The 24,282-nt window shown below is 35.5% G+C and overlaps 3 protein-coding genes across 7 annotated transcripts; all 3 read right to left on the bottom strand.

The window, feature by feature from the left end:
- Positions 1-3,991: 3,991 nt before the first annotated feature.
- LOC127793572 (ACT domain-containing protein ACR9-like) lies at positions 3,992-9,212 on the bottom strand. Of its 3 annotated transcripts, XM_052324337.1 has the most exons (8): positions 8,876-9,212; positions 7,894-8,112; positions 7,693-7,798; positions 6,333-6,684; positions 5,029-5,313; positions 4,596-4,691; positions 4,466-4,513; positions 3,992-4,357 (listed from the first exon to the last, which is right to left on the bottom strand). In XM_052324337.1, exons 1-8 carry the CDS (start codon positions 9,030-9,032, stop codon positions 4,319-4,321), a joined length of 1,302 nt encoding a protein of 433 aa, XP_052180297.1. In that variant the 5' UTR covers positions 9,033-9,212; the 3' UTR covers positions 3,992-4,318. The 3 variants fall into 3 exon arrangements, 2 of the variants coding, with proteins under 2 accessions (XP_052180297.1, XP_052180298.1); XR_008021443.1 differs by having other exon boundaries at positions 4,466-4,691; positions 8,876-9,210; XM_052324338.1 differs by having other exon boundaries at positions 3,992-4,691; positions 8,876-9,210.
- Positions 9,213-13,655: 4,443 nt separating this feature from the next.
- LOC127796282 (histone H4) lies at positions 13,656-14,219 on the bottom strand. The gene has a single exon (XM_052328387.1). The coding sequence runs from the start codon at positions 14,132-14,134 to the stop codon at positions 13,823-13,825; it is 312 nt and encodes a 103-aa protein (XP_052184347.1). The 5' UTR covers positions 14,135-14,219; the 3' UTR covers positions 13,656-13,822.
- Positions 14,220-17,906: 3,687 nt separating this feature from the next.
- Positions 17,907-23,925, bottom strand: LOC127788746 (UDP-glucuronic acid decarboxylase 6). Of its 3 annotated transcripts, none has more exons than XM_052317348.1 (13): positions 23,756-23,925; positions 23,206-23,314; positions 22,405-22,491; positions 22,171-22,258; positions 21,554-21,645; positions 20,530-20,594; positions 20,364-20,452; positions 19,819-19,896; positions 19,629-19,722; positions 19,149-19,215; positions 18,911-18,974; positions 18,783-18,823; positions 17,907-18,403 (listed from the first exon to the last, which is right to left on the bottom strand). In XM_052317348.1, the coding sequence occupies exons 2-13, from the start codon at positions 23,293-23,295 to the stop codon at positions 18,221-18,223; spliced, it is 1,038 nt and encodes a 345-aa protein (XP_052173308.1). In that variant the 5' UTR covers positions 23,296-23,314; positions 23,756-23,925; the 3' UTR covers positions 17,907-18,220. The 3 variants fall into 3 exon arrangements, with proteins under 3 accessions (XP_052173308.1, XP_052173314.1, XP_052173321.1); XM_052317354.1 differs by lacking the exon at positions 23,756-23,925 and adding an exon at positions 23,596-23,749; XM_052317361.1 differs by lacking the exon at positions 23,756-23,925 and adding an exon at positions 23,452-23,600.
- Between the last annotated feature and the right edge of the window lie 357 nt (positions 23,926-24,282).

Raw genomic sequence — 24,282 nt, 5'->3', positions numbered from 1 at the left:
CATCTGTAGCTTAGGTAGCTTAGACCTTTTTGTTTTGCTAACTATAGGTTAGGTGTTTATCTTGGAAAATACTACTATTTTTGCATATGTTCCATGGAACTTCAGTAATGAGGACTGGGAATATCACACACCAGCTAATACAAACTCATTTTAGTGAATGGATTTGTGAAGGCAGTATATCTGTGTTGTGCTAATCTAACTGAAGTGTTTCAGTGCTGATTAACTGGATTGGAGGTGCAGTCAGTGGTTTAGCTCCCCAAGGGTGGGCATAATGAATTTCAGTGTTCATTGAGAAGTGAGATTTCAACTTCATGCCTAAACAAATTACTCCGATTTTTGTCTTGCAATTCTGGATGATGTGTGGTCATCTGATTTATAACTGTATTGCTTGCTAGAGGGATGGAGATTGAGACGGTTGAATCCTTACTCTGCAAATCGTACCTTAACCAATGAGCTTTATGATACATTCGCCGTTGCTATGATTGGCGGCTCACCGCGAGAATAATTTAGTTGATATATAGGTCTGAGTGAAGGTGCTGCTGTTTGTTTTCAAAGTCTGTGTTGGGTGATGACAATGCATGAATTTGCATTAATTGCACAAGGTGGAGATATGGTCTAGGAGAATCATACATGCTTCGCTTAAAGTGCCTGAACTTACGCAGATAAAGAGCGTGGAGAATTACACACTTATGGTGGTGGTGCCCTGGCAAACAGGTTTCGGGGTATCCCAGGGTTGGAATATGGGCTGCTACTTAAGAGATATGAAGCTTCAAATTCTGTACCTGTTGGGAAAGCTGTGTAAGCGTCCTTGACTCCTATAGATCACCACCAAAATTTGTGAAGCATGAATATTAAAGCAATATTGTTCCACTTCAGAAGTGTTCCATGATTGGCAAGATTATATATGGGGGAGGCTTCTTTTTTATTTTGCCCGTTTGGAAGGCTTCAAATCGGGGCAATGCAGTGCTGGGTTTTGACCTAACAACCGCCTGCTGATTACCGTGCTCTGTCCGAAGAGTGATGTAATGACGTTATTTATTGTGGCGGGGCAAAACCCATGGGTAGAATTCAGAATCATTTGCTTAGCTAAGACGGATTGCAAAATGCGGCTGTTGGGGTGTGTTGTATGATGTGCATCTGACTATACCAAGTTGGATTAGAGTCTCTGCTCAGGAGTATGTCATATAGAGCAACCACAGCCTGGCATTGAAGCCCAAGAGGTTTCTACCATATATATGTTTTTGATTTTATGTACTTTAAATTGTTTCGATAATCAGATATTACAGAATGTTTTTAATTGCATGCGTAATATTTGGATCAATCTGGAGAAATGACCAATAAATGGCGGACGAACCGCAAGTGGTTTACTTGAAATAAAAATTGGCACGATTTCGAGAATCTCAGAGTAGAGTTTGGTGGAGGAAATTGAAAGATGATTCACACCTATATGGGTGGAAAGTACACAAGATTTCATAAAAAATAAAAGATCTTTAGGATTTCATGTAAAGAATGGGGAAGTTCATGTTGGATTTAATACACGTATCACTGATTTCATTTCCTCTCATTGGAGTATTTCCAGTTTGAAATTAATTGTCGGGAATCAGAGTGATAATTAGGAGTAATTGGGTCAGGTACAGAGATTGGGAATAGTTGTTGCATTTAATTTACAATTATGAGTTAGATTACAGTTATGGGATAGTGGGAAAGTAGGGATTAGTGCTAACTGTTGTATAAAAATCTGCACAGCTTTTATATATTAAGTTATGCCATATTATTGAGATGATCAAGTAAATTGTGAAAATTATTCTCTTTGTTTTCTCCTTAAAACTCTCATATATTGATGTTTTGAAAAATATTTTTTTTTCACATTTGTAACAGTCTCAACTCTCTTTTCTTCTGCACTAGCAGCCTTAGCAATATTAGCTTGGTAGGAAGATGATGGGCCTTGTGCTAGTTTCTGCCGATAAAATTCTTGGAAATTGATGAAATCTGTACTCTTCCCGACCCAATTCCTTTGTAAGGGATTTTATGTTCTTGAATATGGCTTTCACTTTCAGTTCTTGCAATTTTACCCTCTTTTTTTTTTTTGTTGTTGTCTGCTTAACTGCTATAGGTTGTAACATTTTCACGATAGGCCTTAGTTCCTCATTAAGTCCATTTATAAAAATCGAAACAAATTATACTGAAATTGTTCTTCATATAGGGCTAGTAATGATCATCAGTGCTTTAAGTTCTTCAAACTTATACTGATATTTTGAAATTGTTCCAACTTGTTGAATTCTTTTATTATGTTCATCACATTCTTGTCCCCAAACCTCTCACAAAATACCTCTCATGAAATGGTAAAATTGAGGAATCTATCGAACAACATCAATTTCAGTATAATTTGTAGAGAAATGGTCATACAACATCAATTCAGCATGTAGAGAAATGGTAAAATTAGGCTTAGTTGAGGGATCTAAGAAAACATTTGTAGGAAATCGTCAATTCTCCTAGTCAAACCTTCCATCGAGGCATCCAACTTATTTTCCAACAATTGGGTTCCTTCTTGGCTTTTGTTCACCCCAGCTTCTAGTGTCTCTATTTGAGTCTACAAACTTGTCATCAGGGAGTTAACTTGGTTGACTTGTGCCTCTAGTTGCTTCATTCGGGTATTATCCGTCATTTTCTCAGTCTGCATTTTTTTAATTTCACTCTAAACAACAATCAATAACTACCTGAATCCGCCTCTAGAATTGTTCCATAAATCATCTTGCTCTACTCGCTTTCAAGGATTGAACGGAATCAATGGCTAAGGACCCTAAACATAGCTAAGAATTGTTGGCTCTAATACCAAGTTGTCAAGATTCTAGGGTTTTAATCTAGGAATTCTAGTGCAAATAGGAAGTAGTAGAAAGGAAGAGAGAAATAAGAGAATTTGAGAGAGAAAGTCTAAGAGAATAAAAGAGAGAAGCAGAGAGTTGTAGGGAGAAAATGAAAGAATAAGTTCCACAATTTACTTGATAATCTTGGTAATATGGCATAGCTTAATATATAAAAGTTATCCTGATTTTTATACAGCACCTTATCATTAGTCCCTACTTCCCCACTACCTTATAACTATAATTTAACCCGTAACTGTAAATTAAACATAATAACTGCTCCCAATCTATGTTACCTGACCCAATTACACCTAAGTTTTTCTCTCATTTTCTCCCTACAGCTCTCTGCTTCTATCTCTTATTCTCTCGGCTCTCTTTCTAAAATTCTCTCCTCTCTCTCTTCCTTTCTTCTTCTTCCTATTTGTCACTTGAATTCCTAAATTAAAACTCTAGGATCTTGACATTAATTTCCACAACGCATACTTGTAGAATGGCATCCAGAATGGGAATTCTATTTTATGATAGATGGATGGATGGACAGGGATATCATTCATAAATGCAAAACTAATTACCAGCGCGAGAAAGGGTCCATGATTTGGTGGATACAATTCGCAGTATATCACTTTGATTTAGGTTGACACGAAGCAATGAAATTGTGGGTGTCAATTGCATTATTAATATTTGTGACTGGATAAATGGAACAGAAGCTCACTCACAGGTAAAAGGAAACTAATACATCCCAGGCTGCATGATTAACCGCAGCTCATTATAGCACCCTCAGGTGACGTGAACCCAAGAGAGACTTGATTTTCCATCTCGCATGTTTGGTATTTTCTGTTACATAAATTGCATTGATCATAAATTGCATTCACAACTTGAAGTTCTTGATACTCTTTGTTATCTGTGATAAGGATTGTAATTTTCATAATAGAAGTGGGCTATCTTTGCTGCCAACCTAGCGCTCTTATATGGAAAACTTTATCATTGTCTCATAAGAATTGTAATTTTCATAAGTACAACCAGCCCCTTGATAATTTCCAAGTTAAAAATTGGAACTCTTTATAGTATTATGAAAATTAAACTAAACTAGCAGTAGAAAAATACACCAACCACTTTAATAGTATAATTAGAACCCTTTTGATTCATTCTCATCAATTGCATCTTATTGTAACTGAATTAGGGTCCATGACATTCATAATTTCAATTGACTTCTAAAAATTACATATACTATACAAATTTATGTAAATGAACAATGTAGCAAAATACTATGCCAAAGGCCCTTCTAACACAACTTTCCTAGAAATTGTTCGGGGAAATGAGTAGTTTCACTTGCGTTACAATGATTCCCCCCCAAACCCATTCTAACAACATTACATTACCAAGTCGTAGATTTAAAGCCCCACATGTCTCTCCTGCGATTTATTGTACATACAGCGGCTACGGGGAAATGAGAAGTGTCACTTGCGTTGCGTGATTTGACAGCAAGAGTGCTGGGACTGGGAGTAGAAGAAGCAAATGATTCACTTCCTTCCTTCCTTCATTCACTAATAATCCAAAACACAAAACTACAACAGCATGCATACATATCCTACGATTTGTATCACCTGGCAGCATTCCCCATGCCGCAATACATCCCTGTGCTGTACTGGAACCTGAAATGCAAATAAAGGTGCGCATATCACCTCACCAGCCCATCAATGATCTTCGGACCCTGTCTACAATTTGATTCCTTACTACTATATTTGATAATTCAAATCTACAGTTCTCTTCTAAAAGGAATCGATAAACTTCCCACTCGCGGTCTGCAGTTGAGTGCCTCCCAATCTCAGCCTACAAGTCAAGAGAATACATTGTTAAAAGGTGGTGTTTCAATTCACAATGACGCACAAAAGTGATACAAGAACCATGTTAGCACTAAGTTGACACTGTATTAAATAAAGGGCCTTCAATGAGAAAAAATGTATAGCTGAAAATTTTGTCGACGTTGGAGCTTTGAGGCCATCACTATCATCTCCTAACATGTTTGGAAAAATTCAAAGACCAATAGCAGTAATTCAATCCAGGGCATAAAACCTCCCCCACGGTCTTATGCTCAGATTTCTCATGCCAAAAATGTGCTGTGCTGATGGTTCTTGTTCACTTTCATGGTAAAACACCATTATCTTACCGAGAAAATGCAAATTCCAAGAGTTTTTAATGCGAGTGTGACATCATAGAAAACGCGTGGTCTTCCTTTTCCTGATAGCTCAACCGGATTAGCAACCAAGATTTCAGTATCCGGTCCACGGTTTGCAATAATAACACGAAGTGGATGGAGTATCTCAACCTTCAAACGACAACACAACACACTTTGCTTCTCGGAATCCACAATCTTTTTACCATCTTGTTGCTGTATAAATAGGTCTAGTTCACGATTACCTTTTGTGACTGGAGAAAATCGACCATAAGCTATCTGATAAAAAGAAGCAAAAGAACTTCTATAAGCAATATGAAAGCCCATATAAACAGAAAATAGATAATGGTTGATAAAGAATGATCATCTTAACAATCACAATTTAAAATGGAAACTGATGACGACATAAATTGGTGGAAGGACAAATTTTTATGGGGGCAGATAAATAGCCATTCAATGACCACATCCATCTAGATGGTAACATCAGATTGTGAAGTGTAAATATTAAAATTATAAAATATCGACAACCATAAAGAGCATCCCAGCTCACAGAGACGAGGTTTCATTTACAGTCCAACAAATGCCAACTAAGGCAAGTAAATGTCACTACATATAGTCAGCAATACCATAGTCAACTCAGACTGTAAGGGTGGAAGCAGGATTGCATTCTTTAGGAGCACCCCGTTATATATATATATATATTATATATATATATAAGGTACTTGGAATAATAACTGTGCGTGTGAGGGATATGGGGGGGGGGGGGGGGGGGGGGGCGGCAACAATACTGGATTAAAAATAATAACCAATTTAGTATCAGTCATCAAACTTAAAAATTTTGTCCAAGTGTGGGAAACAATAAACGTGCTTGCCAAGAGCAACTTTTGATAAACAATAAATGTTCTTGGCAATTGCGTTTATTGTTTTATCAAAAAATGCACTTGAGAAGCGCATTATGCAGTTGGCCTTCCCAATACTAGATTGATAATTAATATCAACCCAATCCTGTTTCAGTTATTTAAAATATGGAAGGAGACATTACCTTTTCTGTCAAAAAGAGATCTAATAAAGGGAGCAATAACTAGACAAGGTCTATAAGCAGCCTCACCTGGTTCGTAATGGATGAGAGAAAAGACATGCAAGAAAATTCATCATGTTGGGCTTAATAAACCACAATCATGTCATTCTGCTCCACCTACACTATGATTAGGACCTCCTAAAAGTCAACCAACCATGGAGTACTCAGGTCGGACCTTATAATGTACAAGAGATGTAGAGGGGAAGACTCAAGTTTATACCTGAATAGTGAAGTCTTTCAATGTCCGCATAATGTCATAAAGAAGGCCCTTGTGATCAATACACTGTATCTGAAGTAATGTATGAGCTGGGCTCAAGGAATTGTCTACTATTACACTGGCAGTCCTCAACTTTTCCATATCTTGGCTAAGAGTCTCTGCACTGGCTTCCTTATCTGATATCTCACTTCTAAACAATTCATCAGCAAGAACCCGAGAGAGAGATGATGAACTCTGAGGATGATCATATTGTGGCCCAGCCAAATGAAGATCACACCTAATGCACGATTCACCTAAAACAGAATGCAATTGCTCACACGTCTCATCTTGTCTCTTTTTCGTGTGAAGGAGCTCCCTAATATGACATTGCAGCAAACATGAAAGATGTGAATAAATAGAAATTTTATCTGATTCATAACATTTTTAGAAACACCAAACTATGTTTCATAACATCACATAATGCCAAAGAAGAAAAATTTCCACAAAAGTAGTAGAGAACAAATCAAGCTCCAGCCAAGCCAATCTTTTATGTCCCAAACTATTAGTAACATGTTAGTTTTAACATCTGGTAATTGTCACTTGAAGAGGCTGTTTGACAAACACAAGATGGAAGTACTATCAAACAAGAAAGAAACTCCATTTCCAAGTAATAAATCAAAAGTATGCAGATAACAAAATCATTTTCCATTAGTTCCGAAAGCAAAGTATTAGAATGCTCTTATATTAGTAAAAACTCAAAAAAAAATAAAAAAATAAAAACAGTTTCAAACCTAATCATACAATATGCCAATCATGGTTACTATTTATAAAGAGCAGAGAGGAGTTCATGTTCCAAATACAATTTTGAGAATTCCCAGAAAAATACACCATAAAGTAATCAGCATGTATGAAAGGAGAAAATATGTCAGGAACAATTATAGTCAAAATTAGTCATTGCTCAACTACAAAAGTCTAATAGAAGTCCAAGATTCCGCAAATGGCGAAAGTGGCTAATAAAAAATAGTAAAGAAGCAAATGGGAAATATAATATAGACAGCTGCTAGCATCACCATGTTTTCAACAGGGTGAAACCATTTTCACATTTGCCGTAGCAAGGGCACCAGGGAATTTTCAACCAGTTGACCTGGTTAATCAGCAACTGACCTTTCAACAATCTGTCCATTTAGCAGATAAAGGAAGCCACTACATAGGCAATTTAGGTAAGAAGTCAATTCAATGGGGGTAGAGATGGTCCGCCTACTGAGCGAGGCAAAGCACATATGTTCTTATATTGTGCTCAGCATGCCATGCCACAGTGGACTGCACCTCCAAAGACACACTGGCATTGTGCATTAACAACAGTTAAGTTGCCAAGAATACTCACAAGTTATCTGTTACAAAGAAGAGGTCCAGGACCCTGCCATCTGGTGTCGTAGTCACTTTTACTCTCTGAATACTAAGCTCGAGTTCACATAGAACTTGGGTAACATCTGAAATGGTAGTGCAACCACGTTATATATTCATATTACATTTAAAAAAAAAAAAATCAAATGCTAGAACTGAAAGCATTTGTCCTTAGTAATACCATGTAACAACCCTCTCCGGTCAAGGCAGCAAAATGTCAACAGGTAAACTGGAGAAGAACCAGAGCAGGGAGATGGTTGATTTAAGTAAAATGAGACTGTGCAGGACGGACATATTGACAGAAGGCGTTTCTTTAAATTTGGCCATCTGACAATAGGACTGCTGAAGTGAGGAACCAGCCATAGTACTATGTAACACCATCGCCCATCAGTTGAAACATCTATATCAGAAAAATAACAAAATGAAAAATCCATTAAAACAGTATTAGAAGTAATTTCAATTTCTAAGGCTCAAAGTTTCAGGAATAATATAAAAATTCTTAAATCACAGACAAACTAAAATAACTGAAGACATAAGGATAGGAGTTCGCAAACAGTTCATGGATGTAAGATACTGAAAAGTATTACCAGCACAAACAGAGAATAACTGAAGATGCAGACTTATATCATATCAATTTTATTTCTAGCATAACTCAGTTTGGGAAGACAACTTGTACAATACAGTTTCAGTGAGAAATAAATTAGGCCATTGATTATACACCAAAGTTTAGCGTTGATTGAAAATGAACTGCTTGGTACAATGTTTTTGATAAAAAATGACGTAATTGATCAATGACCAAGGCATACGACAAAGCATGTAGTTCGATGATCTACAAAACAGAACGTACTATACCGACTCATGAAGAAGTTTCCCGACCAAAAAGATCAAAGAAAAATGATCTGGAACTAGCATTTAGTTCCAAATTGCCTGTGTCTAGCAGAAACTCAAATTCGAAAACAAAGGGAAAAAAATCATGTTCGAATTATGATAAACGGTTCAGCATGCATTGAGAATTCAATCAACAAAGACCTAGACCTAAAATCAGGAGAACTCGATTAAACCACCAAAAGTTTAAAAAGGCGGCCGGGCGGGGGGCGGGGGCGGGGAGAGAGAAACAGGAAGCGAAATAAGAGAATTCCGTGAGAGCACGTTTTCCTTTTTACCTGCCCTAGTAATATAGAGTCCGAAATCGAGAATGGCGTGGCAAATGTCGCAAGCAAGGCCGGTCCGGTCGGGACAATTGACGGTGACGACATGGGGGTCGCCTGGCTTCTTCCCCTTCTGGATCAAAACGGCGTCGTCGTCGCTGGACGCACCCATGCTCAGTCTCACCAGCGACGGAGAAACGGCCGGTCGGAAAGATTCGAGGGGTGGTTGAACGGCGGAAAATCAGGTTTAAGTATGGTTGGCTGGCGTTTCTACAGCAATCTAGAGACAAAGTCGAAGCATCTTTCGGGGAGGGGGAGAGAGAGAGAGAGAGGACATCATTATTTGGCGGCATTCCACGTCAGCAAGCACATTAGATGTGGGATTCATGGTTTTGGTCCGCGTACAGCTGGAGCCTGGCCCTGTTTCCTTCTGACGATGACTTCCCCGTACAATTAGCCCAACGTGTCCAACCCAAATCTTTTTTTTTTTTTTAGGGAACATCACGAAAGCCCCCCCCCCCCCCCCCCCCCCCCCCCTTACCCAGCCTCACAATTCGAGAAAAAAATATAAATCAAAGGACACAATAGTCAATTTTAACCTTTACTCTTTTTCCCTTAGTTATGTTACACGGAAACAGAAATAGAAAACATTTTCGATAGAAAATAGAAATATGAAAACGGATATTTTTTTAAAAAAAATAAGTATAAATAGAGTCCGAAACGGGAAAACGACTTCTATGAGGTATTTTCGTGCAACATAGTCTGTTAGTGTGAGATCGATCTGATTTGACAGTCTTTCAACTTTTAGAATCATCTCTGATTGTTGAGTTTTTTTCTCTTATCAGAGCTCGAACACAGAACTTGAGAACCCAAAAAACAACACTGCAATCCAATTTTTATCCTTTGAATTGGTCCGACCTTATATGATTTGAAGGATTTTTTTAGTTTGATGTTAGTTCCTCTTAATTAATTTGTAAATCAATTTAACATAGCTAATAATGTTTATGCTGGACAATCAGCTAGCTATTGGATTAAAAATATTTTAAATCACGTAATAAATTACTATTTTTAAGTCATATGGAGGCAATTGTTTTGTCATTTCACTTTTTTGTCGCTTCATCACATTTAATATAAATTATTATTATTATGTATTCTATACGTTAACATTAATGTAAGTTAGAATGAATCCCTGAGGGGGTAGGTTCAATCAATGTTTAGATTGTAGAAAAACTATGAATTTTGTGTGAAAACAATAAGCAAAAATTATAAATTTATCCTTTTTGCGCCTGTGACTGTATGAATGAAGACATTAATATTTTATGTTACTGTGGAGGACGACTTTGTCTTCTTCTTCTTCTTCTGTTGTCCGATAAGGAAAGGGCAACAGTACTGAGAAAGTGAGAACCAAAAGGATTCAAAAGCATTCTAATCTGCATCGAGGTATTTAACATTTGAACGTAACAAGTAAAATAGTGAATGGATAAAGTATACACCATAACTGGATAAGAATTGAATGTAACATATTATTAATCATCAATTGTCACTTCTTTTAAAACAGTAAATTATTTTAAAATACACCAAACAATATGTCAAATGTTTCAGAGAAACATGAGAAATTAATTATTATTATTATTATCAAAATATAATAATAAATTTATTTAATTAAAAACATCGTTATCAAATCATTTGAATTTACAAGAAAAGAGAAGAAACAATCAAAAAACACACACAAATTCTGTACAAATATTTTAATACTTAATTCAAACACTGTAAATACTAAAAATCCAAAAATAATATTCACACAAATAATCCGAGTTAACTCGATTATTATTATTATTATTATTGTTATTTTTTAATTAATTTTTTCAATATTTTTTTCCATGACATCAATTACCAAAGCAACAAGTAGCTAATTTTTTTTTTCTTTTTTCCAAGTTGCAAGTGCCTCCATGGTTTTGGATAATATTTACATTTGTTACCTACCATTTACACAATATAATTTCAAAGAAAGTAACGTAATTTTTTTTTTCTTAAAACATAAATCAACATAATATAATTTTATTTAATTTGAATATAAAATGGAAGGGAAAATAACAACTAAAAAAATAAAGTTATATAACTATACTTGCAATTGCAACCGAAACCATAGAAACCGAACCGATCAATGCAGTTAAAAATCGTTTGATTGGGTAATGGTTTGATTTGGGGAAAAACCGAACACTGTTTCAATGGGTATGTTTTGGTTATGGTTTTCACAAAAATCAAACCAAAACCCGAACCGAAATTGAACCAAATCAAACCGAATATAGATATATATAATATAATATATACAACCCAGCCCACTTGCCTTGCCTGCAAACCCTTCTCCCTTTCTCTTCTCCAATTCTCCTTCCTATCTCGACATTGCCCTCGCTGTCTCTCACCCTTACTGTCTCTCGTTTTCTGCCTCATTTCTCTTGTTTGTCCGCACGCCTTCGCCCTCACTGGCTCTCTCTTGCTCTTGCTAGGACTCGGCCCCTCTTGCTCTCACTCGCCCTCACTCTTTCTCACCCTCGTTGCCTCTCACTCTCTACCTCATCTTTCTTGTTCGTCCGCTCGCTCTATGCCTCTCTCTTGCTCTTACTCGCCCTCGCTCTCTACCTCTCTTGCCCTCGCCCACTGAAACAATTTTATTTTTCATAAGACTCGGACCGCGTCGCGTGGGTGGGATTTTTCTAGAAGCAAATGCTTCGAAGTTTCACTGCCCAAAAACCAAATGGATTGTCAACTCCATAATTGTCTACGGCAGAAGAAGTGGGTCAGAAACCAAAATTTCTTTTTCCCCAATAACCAGACCCGTACATCCGTAGATGGTTGATCACCAACACTCTACTAATACGAGAGAAATCACTGTATGAACCAAGAAGAGGCGATTGATCAATAAATTTTGCAACCCACTTATTCTTCTTGCTATTTCTGTTCCACGTTACTCTTAAGTTTGTAGCATGATTGGACCATCAAATTGTTTCTGGGATGTCGTGATGATGTATGTTGTTTTGCCTCAATGAATTGAAAATTATATAGCAAACTTAAACATAGTATCGGTTAATATAATTTTCAATCCAATCGATCCCAAATTAAGAATAACCTAGTTTCTGACAATGCCATCAAATTAGGGCCCTTGATGAAATCTTTCAAGAGAAGTTTCTAATCTCATATAGGAGATGTTGCCAATGGCTTCAGTGGTGGGTTTGCAATAAATTTGTTCTTTCCCATCAATTTGGTTATACTTGGTTATATTGAGTTGATACTTGGCCTTGGTCACTTGCTAACTTTGTATGCTTGTCAAACATTGGACACATTTGTTTTAGGTACATTTTGTGGCAACCAATATTTGGGGAGATTTGTTTCAGTCCAGCATGTGAAGTTATTAGAATTTGTCTTTATTTATTGTGAAATTATCAATTTTTTTTATGAATGCTATTTGTAAGAGTTTGTCTTTATTTATTGATATGGATCAAACTAAAAAAATCATTGTTAAAATCGAAATCGAATGGTTTAATTATAATTTTTAATTTTTAAAACTAATAAGTTAATAGTTTGGTTTTGATTTTAGTATTTTAAGTTTGATTTGATTATAATTTTAACAAAAATCAAAACTAAACTAAACCATTACCAACCCTAAGTATACTTATTCATTATCAAAATAAATCAATAAACAAATACAAAAAATAATTATATTTATAAATATATTTTTATGCCCTCTTTACAACCCAAAATCGTGTAAACAAAATAAAGATATAAAAAATTAAAAAAGTATTATGAAATTTCTATTCAAAAAAGTATTATATAACATGAAAAGTGTCTGAAAAATATACTTTTTATATTAGATAATACAATCCTCGTGTTATATAAAACAACTTTCACATATAAAATATTAATATTAAATTTATTTCCTTAAAAATAAATAAAGCTTCAGACAAGACAAAATGATGTCAAATTCAAACCTAAACTGATGAATAAGAACTTCCCAACTCCAAATGCTAATGTATATGTTCATCCAAAAAGAGGGGGAGGGGAGGACAGGCTAATGGTTATCCATTCCATTAGGTTGGAATGTTTTAAAGGCACATACATAATACAATACCATTTCCACAGGGAACTCCAAATATAATTGTACACGTGGAAACAAATGAACCTAATTTAGGGGGATTCGGCCTAAATATCGACTTCACAAACATGAACCTGGTAAACAGCCTTATGCAGATTCAATGTTACACAAAATAATACTGACTTTCATGCAAGCAATGTGGCTTACTGTTACAAACCCACCATCACCCATCATTTTTTACTTAATTTTAGCACTATCAAGACACAATATTAAGATCATGTTCTTAACAAAAATATATATATATTTATATAATAGAGTGACTCCATATTTTCGTAATCGTTGACAATTTCATTCTTTTATTAGAGCCAAAAAGGCACATCTAAGGCGTTCAAAAGATAAACTTAAAACATGAAGATAATCAAAAGCAAGCGACTCCGTACAAGGTAGGAAACCTGCAATTACCATAGTTCCAAAGTTAATAGAGTACTGACCGTGTTGATTTTGGACCAAGCAATGTCCAGGATTCAACAAAGCCAATTTTAAGCTCCAGATCGCTATCTGGCCCGAATCAGATCTGAATCCCCCCCCCCCCCCCCCCCACAAAAAAAAAAAAAAAAAATAGCGTAACATATATAGCAACAATCACCAAATTGGGCTTCCAACCAAATACTTTTCAAAACAGAACCAGTGACAGAAATTTGCTAATGAAATCAAACGCTTTAGCAGCAGAACTTTCAGATCTATTACTTCTGGCACTGAACAAGAATTACAAAAGCTTCAAAGACATAGACAAGAAGAAAGAGAGGAGACCAGTAACATCATCTACAATCAGCAATTGCAGATCCAAACAAAGACATCCATGCAACAAATATCTAACCGCCAAAGCCGTAGAGAGTCCTTCCTTGCCTCTTGAGAGCATACACCACATCCATCGCCGTCACCGTCTTCCTCCTAGCGTGCTCCGTGTAGGTGACTGCATCACGAATCACATTTTCCAGAAAAATCTTGAGAACGCCGCGAGTCTCCTCGTAGATGAGCCCCGAGATTCTCTTCACGCCGCCCCTCCTCGCGAGCCTTCGAATCGCAGGCTTGGTGATGCCCTGAATGTTGTCCCTCAACACCTTCCTGTGCCTCTTGGCTCCGCCCTTTCCCAGACCCTTGCCTCCCTTGCCACGTCCAGACATTTCGAAGAGTTTGGAAGAAGGAAAGAATTGGATTTCAGAAGAAGTGAATGAGAATGTTGATCTAGTGATTGGTGGGGAAAGGGAGCGATCGATGTGAGAATTTATAGACGTAATTGGGGGAGTTTGAATTCTGGCGGGCGTGTGATCGCGCTCGTCGGTTTGGGATTAAATCGCACGGCATAGAAGGTCGATCCCCGTGACATGGCTACAGGTGATACGGACCGTTGATTGGGTCTAAAATCAACGGTCAGGTGTTCTTTTAAGGATGGAAACGTGAAAAAAAGGGAGGGAATGTAAACGCGCATTGTAGTTTGGTTTCAAATGTTTTTCAGATACATTTGAGCCTGAAACGTCCCACCGAATTTCCGGGTCGGGTTACCTCCGACTTGATCTTGTTTGTTTACTTTTTAGACTTTTATCGTATTCTTTTGCACGTCTTAAGTTCTACGACTCATATCACAGTTTGATTAAAATAAAATTAAAATATTTTCTTAAAACACATACACTTATCAATAGTAATCTTGAGTGGTGATAGTGGGTTTATTGACTTAAATAAGATATTTGAAACTTTACCAATACACTATTGTTTTTAAGATTAATACCCTTTGCATATTTTTCCTTATAAATGTATTTTAGATACGTTTATTTTCTTATAGGGAAATGAATTTTCCCATTACAAATTTAGTGCCAAATTCATTATTATTTTTTTTAGACAATATTTGATAATTAATATATGAAATAAAAAATATAAGATATAAAAATTATTTTAGACTTTTTAGTTTTTCAATGTATTCATTAAATTTATTTGATAATTTTTGAAAAAACTCTTACGTGACTTCTTATTTCACTTTTAATAGATAAATTTATTTAAAATTTTACAAATAAACATAAATTACTCATAAGCCCCTTATATAAAAGCCTCGTCTATTTATTTTATTACTTATTCATCTTCTTCCTAATAGCCAAATTGTTCGATCTCCTTCGTTTGCTCACTTATCTTTCTCCCTTGGCTTCATCGTCTGGCAACCCTTGTTCACCAAACTTTCTCTCCATCGAACCATCTGGGCATCGTTGGTCTCCTTCGCTTCATTGTTGGTCTCTTTCACCTGCTCATCGATCTTTCCTTTTCGCTTCTTTGTCCAACGATCGTTGGTCTTCCCCTTTAACTCTTTTGTTAGCCATCGATCTTTCAGATTTCCCTTTTCCTTCGATCTCCATTTTCGCTTCGATTGTATTTTTTAAATTATTTTATTTAATTTTATATTTTATTATCTAATATGAAAATATGTTTTAGTAATTTTTAATTATCTAAGTGGAATTGTTGTAATTTTATCAATAATTATTTTTACTTTCTGAGTCTTTTTAGAATCTATTTTTTAATACAGATATAGAAAATAAAATATTATTTTTATTATTTGACAATTCACATTAATCATAAAACACTATTTTAATCATAAATTTGTTGTTAGGTTAATATACAATTTTTAATGAATTTGATAATAGAAATATTTTGATAAAAAAAACTATTATCTCGATACTTATCATATGTATTTAATAAATGTATAAATATATATATATATAATTCTCAATAGATACAATCCGATAGAAATCTTAGAATAATTTTTAACATTATCTTAATACTCTCAATTAAGAATCAATTGTATTAGATTTGAGTGACCAATCATCACATTTAAGTAAGATTCAAGGACAAAATTATAGCCTAACCTTGGTATTTTTTAGGGGTGAGCACAACTTCAGTTAAATCGAAGTAATCGAATCGAACCAACGAGTTTGGTCGGTTCGGTTTGGTTTTTTTTTTTTTCAAAATTTCGATTTGGTTAATTTTTTTAGAAAATTCGATTTTCGGTGTTCGGTTTGATTTTTTGCTTCAAATAACCGAACCGAACTAAACTTACAAAACGACACAGTTTTGGGTTTATAAAGCAAAGTGAAAATATCCTCACCCAAGTCAAACCGAAGTCACGCAGAGGCATAAGAGAGAAGACTCTAAAGGCGAAAGGATCGAATCGATCCTTCCTCGCGCCGCTCTCTCCCTTCCATTGTCTCCGACGCTCTGGCACGGCAGCACCATCGCCTCCTCCGATGCCGATGTCGACGTTGCGGCACCTGAGGCAAAGACTCTCACTTACCTGGAATTGAAAGGTTGGACCGAAATGGATGCGAGATTCCGAGAGAGATCCTTCGAGTCCGTCACCATCGGTGTCGCCTCCACCTTCGACGCCTTTCCCTTTGCTGTCAGTAGTTGGCTGCCTCTCGCCTTTCCCTTCATCGATCGACGCCTTTCCCTTCACTGATCGCACGAGGCTTCGTCTCCTTGTTTCTTTCCTTCCTTGTGCTTGGACGATCGACCCATATCAAGTACCAACGATGACCGACCGTCAAATAGAAATTAGTATTGACGTTAGCTTAGGGTTTAAATTTTTCAAATTTTTTTGACTCAGTGAGGTTAGTTTCTTATATTTCTTCATTTGCTGGGTTTTTTGTTTGTATTTCATTCTTTTGCATAAATTGATTTGTATTTCTCTCAATTTCTAAGGTTGCGTTCTCTTTGTTTTTCAATTTTTAATTTTGAGTTTTGAATTCATTTTCAATTTTCTGTTTTGATAGTTTGTTTTTAGAAAATTGAAAACGCGTTCTATTTGTCATTTTGAAAAACTATTCCTCAAAACAGAAAATTAGAAAACGTGTTTTCTTTGAAATTTTAAAAATAAGTTTTTAATTATATTTTATTTAATAAATTAAAAATATTTAATATTAATATATTATTAAAAAATATATACATTTTAAAGTTAATAAATTTTATAATATTTTTTTCCATTACAATAATAAAATATGAATAAATAAATATGTTTTGAGTTTTAAGTTTGTTTTGGTTGAAAACACTCAAAACAATTTTTTATTTTTTTGAGTTTTCTTTATAATTTTTTTTATTTTTAAAAATATATTTTTAAAAATAATAAAGAGAACGCGTTTTCATTATTTTAGAAAATTAAAAACTAAAAATGACTTAAAAACAGTAAAGAGAACGCAGCCTAAATGATTTTGCATTTATCTATATCAATTCAATGGATGTTCTTCTTGTATTTCATTTCTGCAAATCGATTTGTTCTTTTATTGATTTTTCCCAATCGGTTATTGGTTCGGTTAACTTAGTTTACATTTCGATTAGTTCGGTTTCGGTTACTTAGAATTAATCGGTCAGTTCGGTTCGATTATTACATGATTTGGTTTAGTTTGGTTAGAATTTTTTGATCAGTTCGGTTCGATTATAACCGAATGCACACCCTAAGCATTTTTTACACTAATTTTTAGCCCTTTGCAAACGAAAAAAAGGCAAAATAGATCACCGCCCCCTTTAGGTTCTTTACTTTTTCTTTCTTTTTAAAGTACATTAATTTTTGTAAAATCGTAAACGCAGAATTATATTTGTTTAAACAAGAGATTGATCAAATTCTCTGCTTACCGTAATTGATTTTATACCCCTGTTTGAAAGGTGAATACACCGTATATATTAACGAAATAGTTTAAGGTAAAAGCAAAGAAAGAAAATCTTTTTGTTTTTTTTGTTAGTAAGTGAAGAAAGAAAATCCTATTAACCTTAGATAAGTATTCTATTCTCTTGATTTAATATAATACTAAAAGATTGTATTTTATTATCAGCCGGTAGCCACATTAGTAACTTTGTATGAGCATTCCTCTTGAGTCGTAGGAAAAAGATGGGGGGGGGGGGGGGGGGCCGCTACAAAAGCCATTCCGTATAAAGGGATTGTCATTATCGTATATTTTCTTCTTTTTCGTTCCACCAGAGAGAGCACACTTTAAAAGGGTAATTGGCAAAAACACCATCCTCCGAGAGTTTCTTCATTTCCATAACCAACTAATAGATAGACAAAGAAAGGGCCACAGGTCACCACCCTTATTTTTATCTGGCCAGCACATAAAATTAGCAAAAGCAGTAGCAAAAAAAGAAACCACTCATTCTGAAAAAATGAAATCCGGCCAAGTCCCCGCAGAAACCTTCTGTTCAACTTTAAATGGGAGGAAGATTTACCGGATTATCACCGGTCAGTTCCTGGGAACTCCAAGCCGGTGACGGAAATCGTCCTCCATAAGCGGGAGGCCGTCACGCAACTTGATCTTTGGCTCCCATCCTAGCAATTCTTTTGCCTTTGTGATGTCTGGTTTCCTTTGTCTTGGATCATCGGGAGTGTTCTCCACCATTTTAATTTCCACGTTTGGACTAATAAGCTGCAGATAACATATTCAAAAGCCATTTAACACAAATGAGGTATGAGTACTAAATATTATTGCTCAACTTGATTCAGCTTAATCAGAATCACTTCAATGTCACCACAATGTTTGAAACCTATGAACCCATATATACTTGAGAAACCTGGCATGGACCCAGATCACCTACCCCATCCCCATTGACCAAAACGTTCACAAATCCAAAACTTGGACTGATGCACGTAAATAGATAGTTTGATACTCTCACAGAGAAACACAAGAGGAACATTTAACAGAACTGAAGAAACTATTTGTAACTTTTTCCATTTCACCATGTCATGTACAATAATCAAATCTTGACAGCCAGAAAAAGGAGATTATGGCTGAGAAGGGAACTTACATCCTTAACAGTCTCAGCAAGTTCAAGCATAGTGAATTCACCTAAAAAGTCATATGATAACAAGGTAAGGACAGAATCCAATGTTTTGATACTTTGGTATTGTTTCCAGAAAACAGTATGAAAAGGACCTGGGTTTCCAATATTGATCGGTCCAGTGTTTTCCCCTTCCATAAGTCGAATAAGTCCATCAACCTTCACAGTATTAGAAAGAACTCTTTAAGCATTTTAGATGGTAAGAAATAACAAATATTAAACTGCCGTTTTTTTACAAAGGGTAGGGGAAGGGGCTGATGAGTGCTAATAAGCTCATTGCTTAGTAAACAGTTAGCCAACCTTCATGGTTTAACAATCAGATATCTCACTTACCATATCAGAGACATAGCAGAAACTACGTGTCTGTGTTCCTGGAGCTTGAACTGTCAATGGTTCACCACTACAATAAGACAAATCAAACACAATATAATGAGTAAAAGTACAGATATTGTCAGAATTCATCTAGTAAATGAATTTTGCGAGGGGCAGGGGGAGAAAATTTTAATTTTTGATTTGTTTAAAATCTGATTTAGGTTTAGGTTTTAGCTTTAATTTGAAATTTTATCTTTTTGTTAAACTGCAGGATGTAATCAGAAATCAAGTCAATTTTGAATAGAATTCCTCCCCCTCCTCCCTCCCTCTCTCTCTAGGGTCCCTTCTTCCTTTATAATACTTATTTTCGTTCTTCTGTACAGTACAATTCACGGGTCGAGCATGTCAATAATAATGGAAACTTATGCATGCAAAAGAGCAGCATGGCAATGTAATTATGTAATCAAATATTATTTTAGATTCTACTGTAAAAGGACTCACCGAATAGCCTGAGCTATGAAATTACTCACAACACGTCCATCATCAATATTCATGCGAGGTCCATATGTGTTAAAAATTCTAGCAATGCGTATTTCTGGTAAAAGAAATACAAAAATTTCAGATCCATCACCAAATAAATAAATATGAAGAGAAATTAATGTCCACAATTGCAGGGAGGTAACAAACCCACCAATTCCATGTTGCCTATGATAATCAAACATCAATGTCTCAGCTACACGCTTCCCCTCATCATAGCAACTCCGAACCCCTATAGCACAATTAACCAGTTACTTTGACAAATTCAGATTTTTTCATAATTATTTACAAAATAACAGTTGCATGAACAAACTGAAGAAAGATCAAAAACAAAAAAGAGTGAAGCCCTTGCAAAGATTATGGATATTTCTGCAAATCTCTTTTCATTTCATTACTCTCAAAAATGCGTAAACATGACTGCAAAGCCATATTTCCACATTACATTTGAGTTAAAAAGAGTAAAAAAAACATAGTAAAACTACAAAAAATCAAGTGGACCACCTAATAAGCATTTTTTAGAACAATGACAAAAGCCAGATAAAGAATCATATTCCTCATTCACTTATAAACATAAAAACTAAATGTAGAAGGGAAAAAATTAAACTTCAAAAAAACTTATTAAGACTTCAGTATCCATATGTAGATGCATATATCTATACACACTTTTAGCTCTGCTGGGTAGATGCAACAAGAACTTACCAATTGGGTTAACATTTCCCCAATAGGTCTCAGGTTGGGGATGCACAAGAGGATCTCCATATACCTCAGAGGTCGAAGTAAGCAAAATCCTGTACAACATTATCAAAATAAGTTAGACAAAAAAAGTGAAGAGTAGTTGAATAGTGATCGCAGATTAATGTTTAACCTTGCTCCAACTCGTTTTGCAAGTCCCAACATGTTCAACGTGCCAATCACATTTGTCTTTATTGTCTGTAGGAGTTCATTTGCTCGTATTAGATCAGCTCAACACATCTAATATATTTCTCGACACAGGCAAGCATGTACTTAAATACCAAATATTAGGCACAAAACAAGATTAAGAGTATACAAGTTAAACCATCTTTTGGCAATAAAATATTGTACACGCAATTGAACAATTTTTGACAATATTTTTTTCTTTTTCTTTGTTTTTGATAAGTACATTTTCTTAAGAACATATTGTCCATATAAATGTCCAGAGCCAAAGATCACCTCTCCCAACCAATGCTACTGCAGCAAGATTATAACCAAATTGGCCATAGGTTGATACCAGCCCAGAGTTTGTGTTTTACAAAGAATAAGCAAGACTCTTATACTGGTGTAACTATGAGATCAGTTATAAGATGAAACAAGGTGATCTGCACGTATCCTAGCCTGATAAGATACACACACAATACTGATAGTAAATTGGAGCGTTTGCTCTTAATGCATCCGGAAAACCAAGGAAGTGTTAGATTCAAGTTCATAACCCATGAAATTGACCATCAGGACTTCTAGTGACAACGCACGAAGCAGATCAACATAGATCTTAAGTTTTCCCCTTTTTATTTATGGTTGTACTGAAGACATCTTGGCTACTGTATGAATCAAAACAGGATGTCAAGTAAGATTGGAGAAGAAAGATATAGTAATGCATATAATAATTGTTGAAAACATAAAAGATATAGTACTGCATATAGTCTTTGTGGAAAACATAGGACAATAGAACAGTGAAGACAATAAATATTATGTCCACCAAATATTTGACTCACTAAGATTTTCTTGTGGCTTGGATGTAGTAACAAAATAAAATCTTATATTATTTTCCAAAAAATTAAGAGGAGAATACCTAAGAAGTAAATGATAAAACAAAAAACAGTGATAATACAAAAAACTGCAAGTTGACTAAAATAGAAATCAAATAAACACACCTTCACAGGGTTGTATTTATAAAAAATTGGAGAGGCAGGGCATGCAAGATGGTATATCTGATCAACCTCCACCAAAAGTGGTTCAGTCACATCTACAAGAGGTGAGACAAAACGAGTAAATAAGTATACATAACAAGCAACATTATCAAGGAATGCATAATTAGAAATAGCAGTTGAGCCCCTGATTGTCAAAATCCTAGATATATGATATATGGACATTGAACAATCCTGCAGGCGCGGGTATGGGTCCTACCCCTTTAGGCGCCATACTGTATGCCTATATAAAAAATGCATACACATGCAAAAAAAATGTTCTATAACATTTAACTAATTTCTGGACTGTGTCTGATAGACAATTTAATGCAACAAAGGAAATAAATAAATGTGACAACTCAGCACAACTTTGAAAAGAAAGAAAAATAACCCCCTCGGCCCATGGTGATCATGCAGGGGCATAACACTAGTTTGTAAGTATACATTTAAAATATGTTTTTAACATTTGGTTAAATATTTTTGTTGGATGCTTCTAGTGACTTATGTCAGGGAAGCAGACAAGTTCCAAGTTTAGTTTCAAAACTCAAACCAAATAAAGCCATGTTAAAAAGTATGAGAATTACCATGACGGATAAGCTCAAATCTTGGATGACCAATCCATTTTTTAAGATTGTCCTTGCAACCAGTGAAGTAATTATCAGCAACAATTACCTGAATCAGAAAACAAAAATGTATCTTGTTAAGAGAAAATAAAATATCTTTTAGCTTTTGCATGTGGGCCTGTAATCAAAAACACATCTTGACCAGCTGTGCACTTATTGATCATCTATTGCAGAAGGTAAGAAACAAATGCCCACCTCATTCTTTTCATTCTCCATCAACTTGTCAACCAAGTGTGAACCAATGAATCCAGCTCCACCAGTAACTAGGATTCTCATATTGGACTGTGATAAAAAAAAAAATCACAGGTATCATTGAATAGCACATGGGAGTACCAAATAGATTGACTACTAGAGAACGTCATTCCATCTCATATAATAAGAGAGACCTTTCAAGCCCATGAACTTTATCCAATTTGCCCATGGCCAGGAGCCAAAAAGATGAAAAATAAAGAACAAAATATGTAACATGAGAAAGCTGCCACTATTCTACCAGATCCTTCAATGTAACTTTTTATTGGACAAGAGACTCGCTGTCCTACTGCTGAACTTTGTAATATTCATCTTGCAGAACTATAATGTGCCGACACATAAAATGGGGTGACTTGATCACTTTGGGAACCATATGTATAACATTTGGTCAGTTGAGCAATAGGTTTCATTAGGCTTTCCATTCTGATCTCACTTAATAATTGATCAAGGTTGGGAATTTTCAAGTGTGATGAAAACACAATCGAAAATTGTGTATAATTGAAATTACCATCAATGACTTCCCAAGTATAAAGATGTTGATTCATGGAACCAAAAATGCAAATATGGTTACATATATAAAGGATCACATTCAATAAACAAACGCACAAATATATTATCAGCAAGCAAACATGGGTAGCAGTGAGAGATTCCAGTCCAATACAATTCAAGAAATCGTACGAAAAAATAAGCAAAAACACGAGCTTCCTTTTGAAAGATGATTGGCATTCTATAAAAGTCCAGCTATACCTGGAAAAATTTAGAAAATCGCAGGGGAGAAGGGGTCGGAGGAGGCTTCGTGGTTGTTTTGTGATCCCCATTTGAAGTATTGTTCGCCATCGCGATGATCTAAATAAAACTGTAGATAACAAAAGTTTCCACATTTTAGATTATCGACGGCATACGCATCACAAAACAAATCGATCTTAATTGAAGCTCAAGAGCGAAAACACAGAAGACAACACAAAAATAGGGAGGCTCAGATCAAAAACCAACCGAAACCCTAATTATTGTACTTGCTCAGCAACACACAAGACTCGCTTACATACAAATACATGCGACTCCTTGCTAGTGTACAGATATATATATATATATAAACAGAGAGAGAGAGAGAGAGAGAGAGAGAGAGAGAGGGGAAACCTCTGCCACCAAACGTCGATGCTAACTCCAGTTCCCACGGGATTACAATTAATTAACAATTAAAAAAAGGGATTTGATTTGACTTGAGAATTACGAAACGTAAGTAATAAGTTAATTGAGCAGAGGGATGATCGGTGGCGATAACCGAAACCACACCAACCTATAATAATGCAACTCAACAGAAACCAATCCTTCACTCAGCCTTTCCAATCAGATCGGCGATGAGAAATCCTATACGCTTTAGGGTTCTTAGAACATAACTGGACGGACGGGGGTGGCTCTTTCACTTGACCTGTAGATGTCGAGGGTTTCCACGTTCCTCGATGGGTTTTAGGCAAATTGGCACTATTCTATTTTGTTTTATTTATATATTTATTTTCATTTTTGGAGTTTTCTAATTTTGGTGGGACCCTCTAGATTCCCACGCTAACCCGCATGGTTGCTGGATAATGGTCTCCGTGATCCACGTGTGTTGGCTCGTGGCTTGTGATCGTCTCCATGGATTGGTTTCTGACCGTCCGATCTTCTCCTGCGTAGTTTTGAATTAATTTTCTTTTTATTAAACTGAGAATGTGATTTTCCTGTTTCATGCGATACAGCGTTGATACACCTAAGTTATTAAATTAAACATTTTTTTTTAAAATTTCAAAAGTATTGGCGTTACTTCATAATTCGTAACCACGTGAA

The sequence above is a fragment of the Diospyros lotus genome, chromosome 1, assembly GCF_014633365.1.
Source record: "Diospyros lotus cultivar Yz01 chromosome 1, ASM1463336v1, whole genome shotgun sequence".
Taxonomy (NCBI): domain Eukaryota; kingdom Viridiplantae; phylum Streptophyta; class Magnoliopsida; order Ericales; family Ebenaceae; genus Diospyros; species Diospyros lotus.
This window is presented reverse-complemented; position numbering and strand designations above follow the sequence as displayed.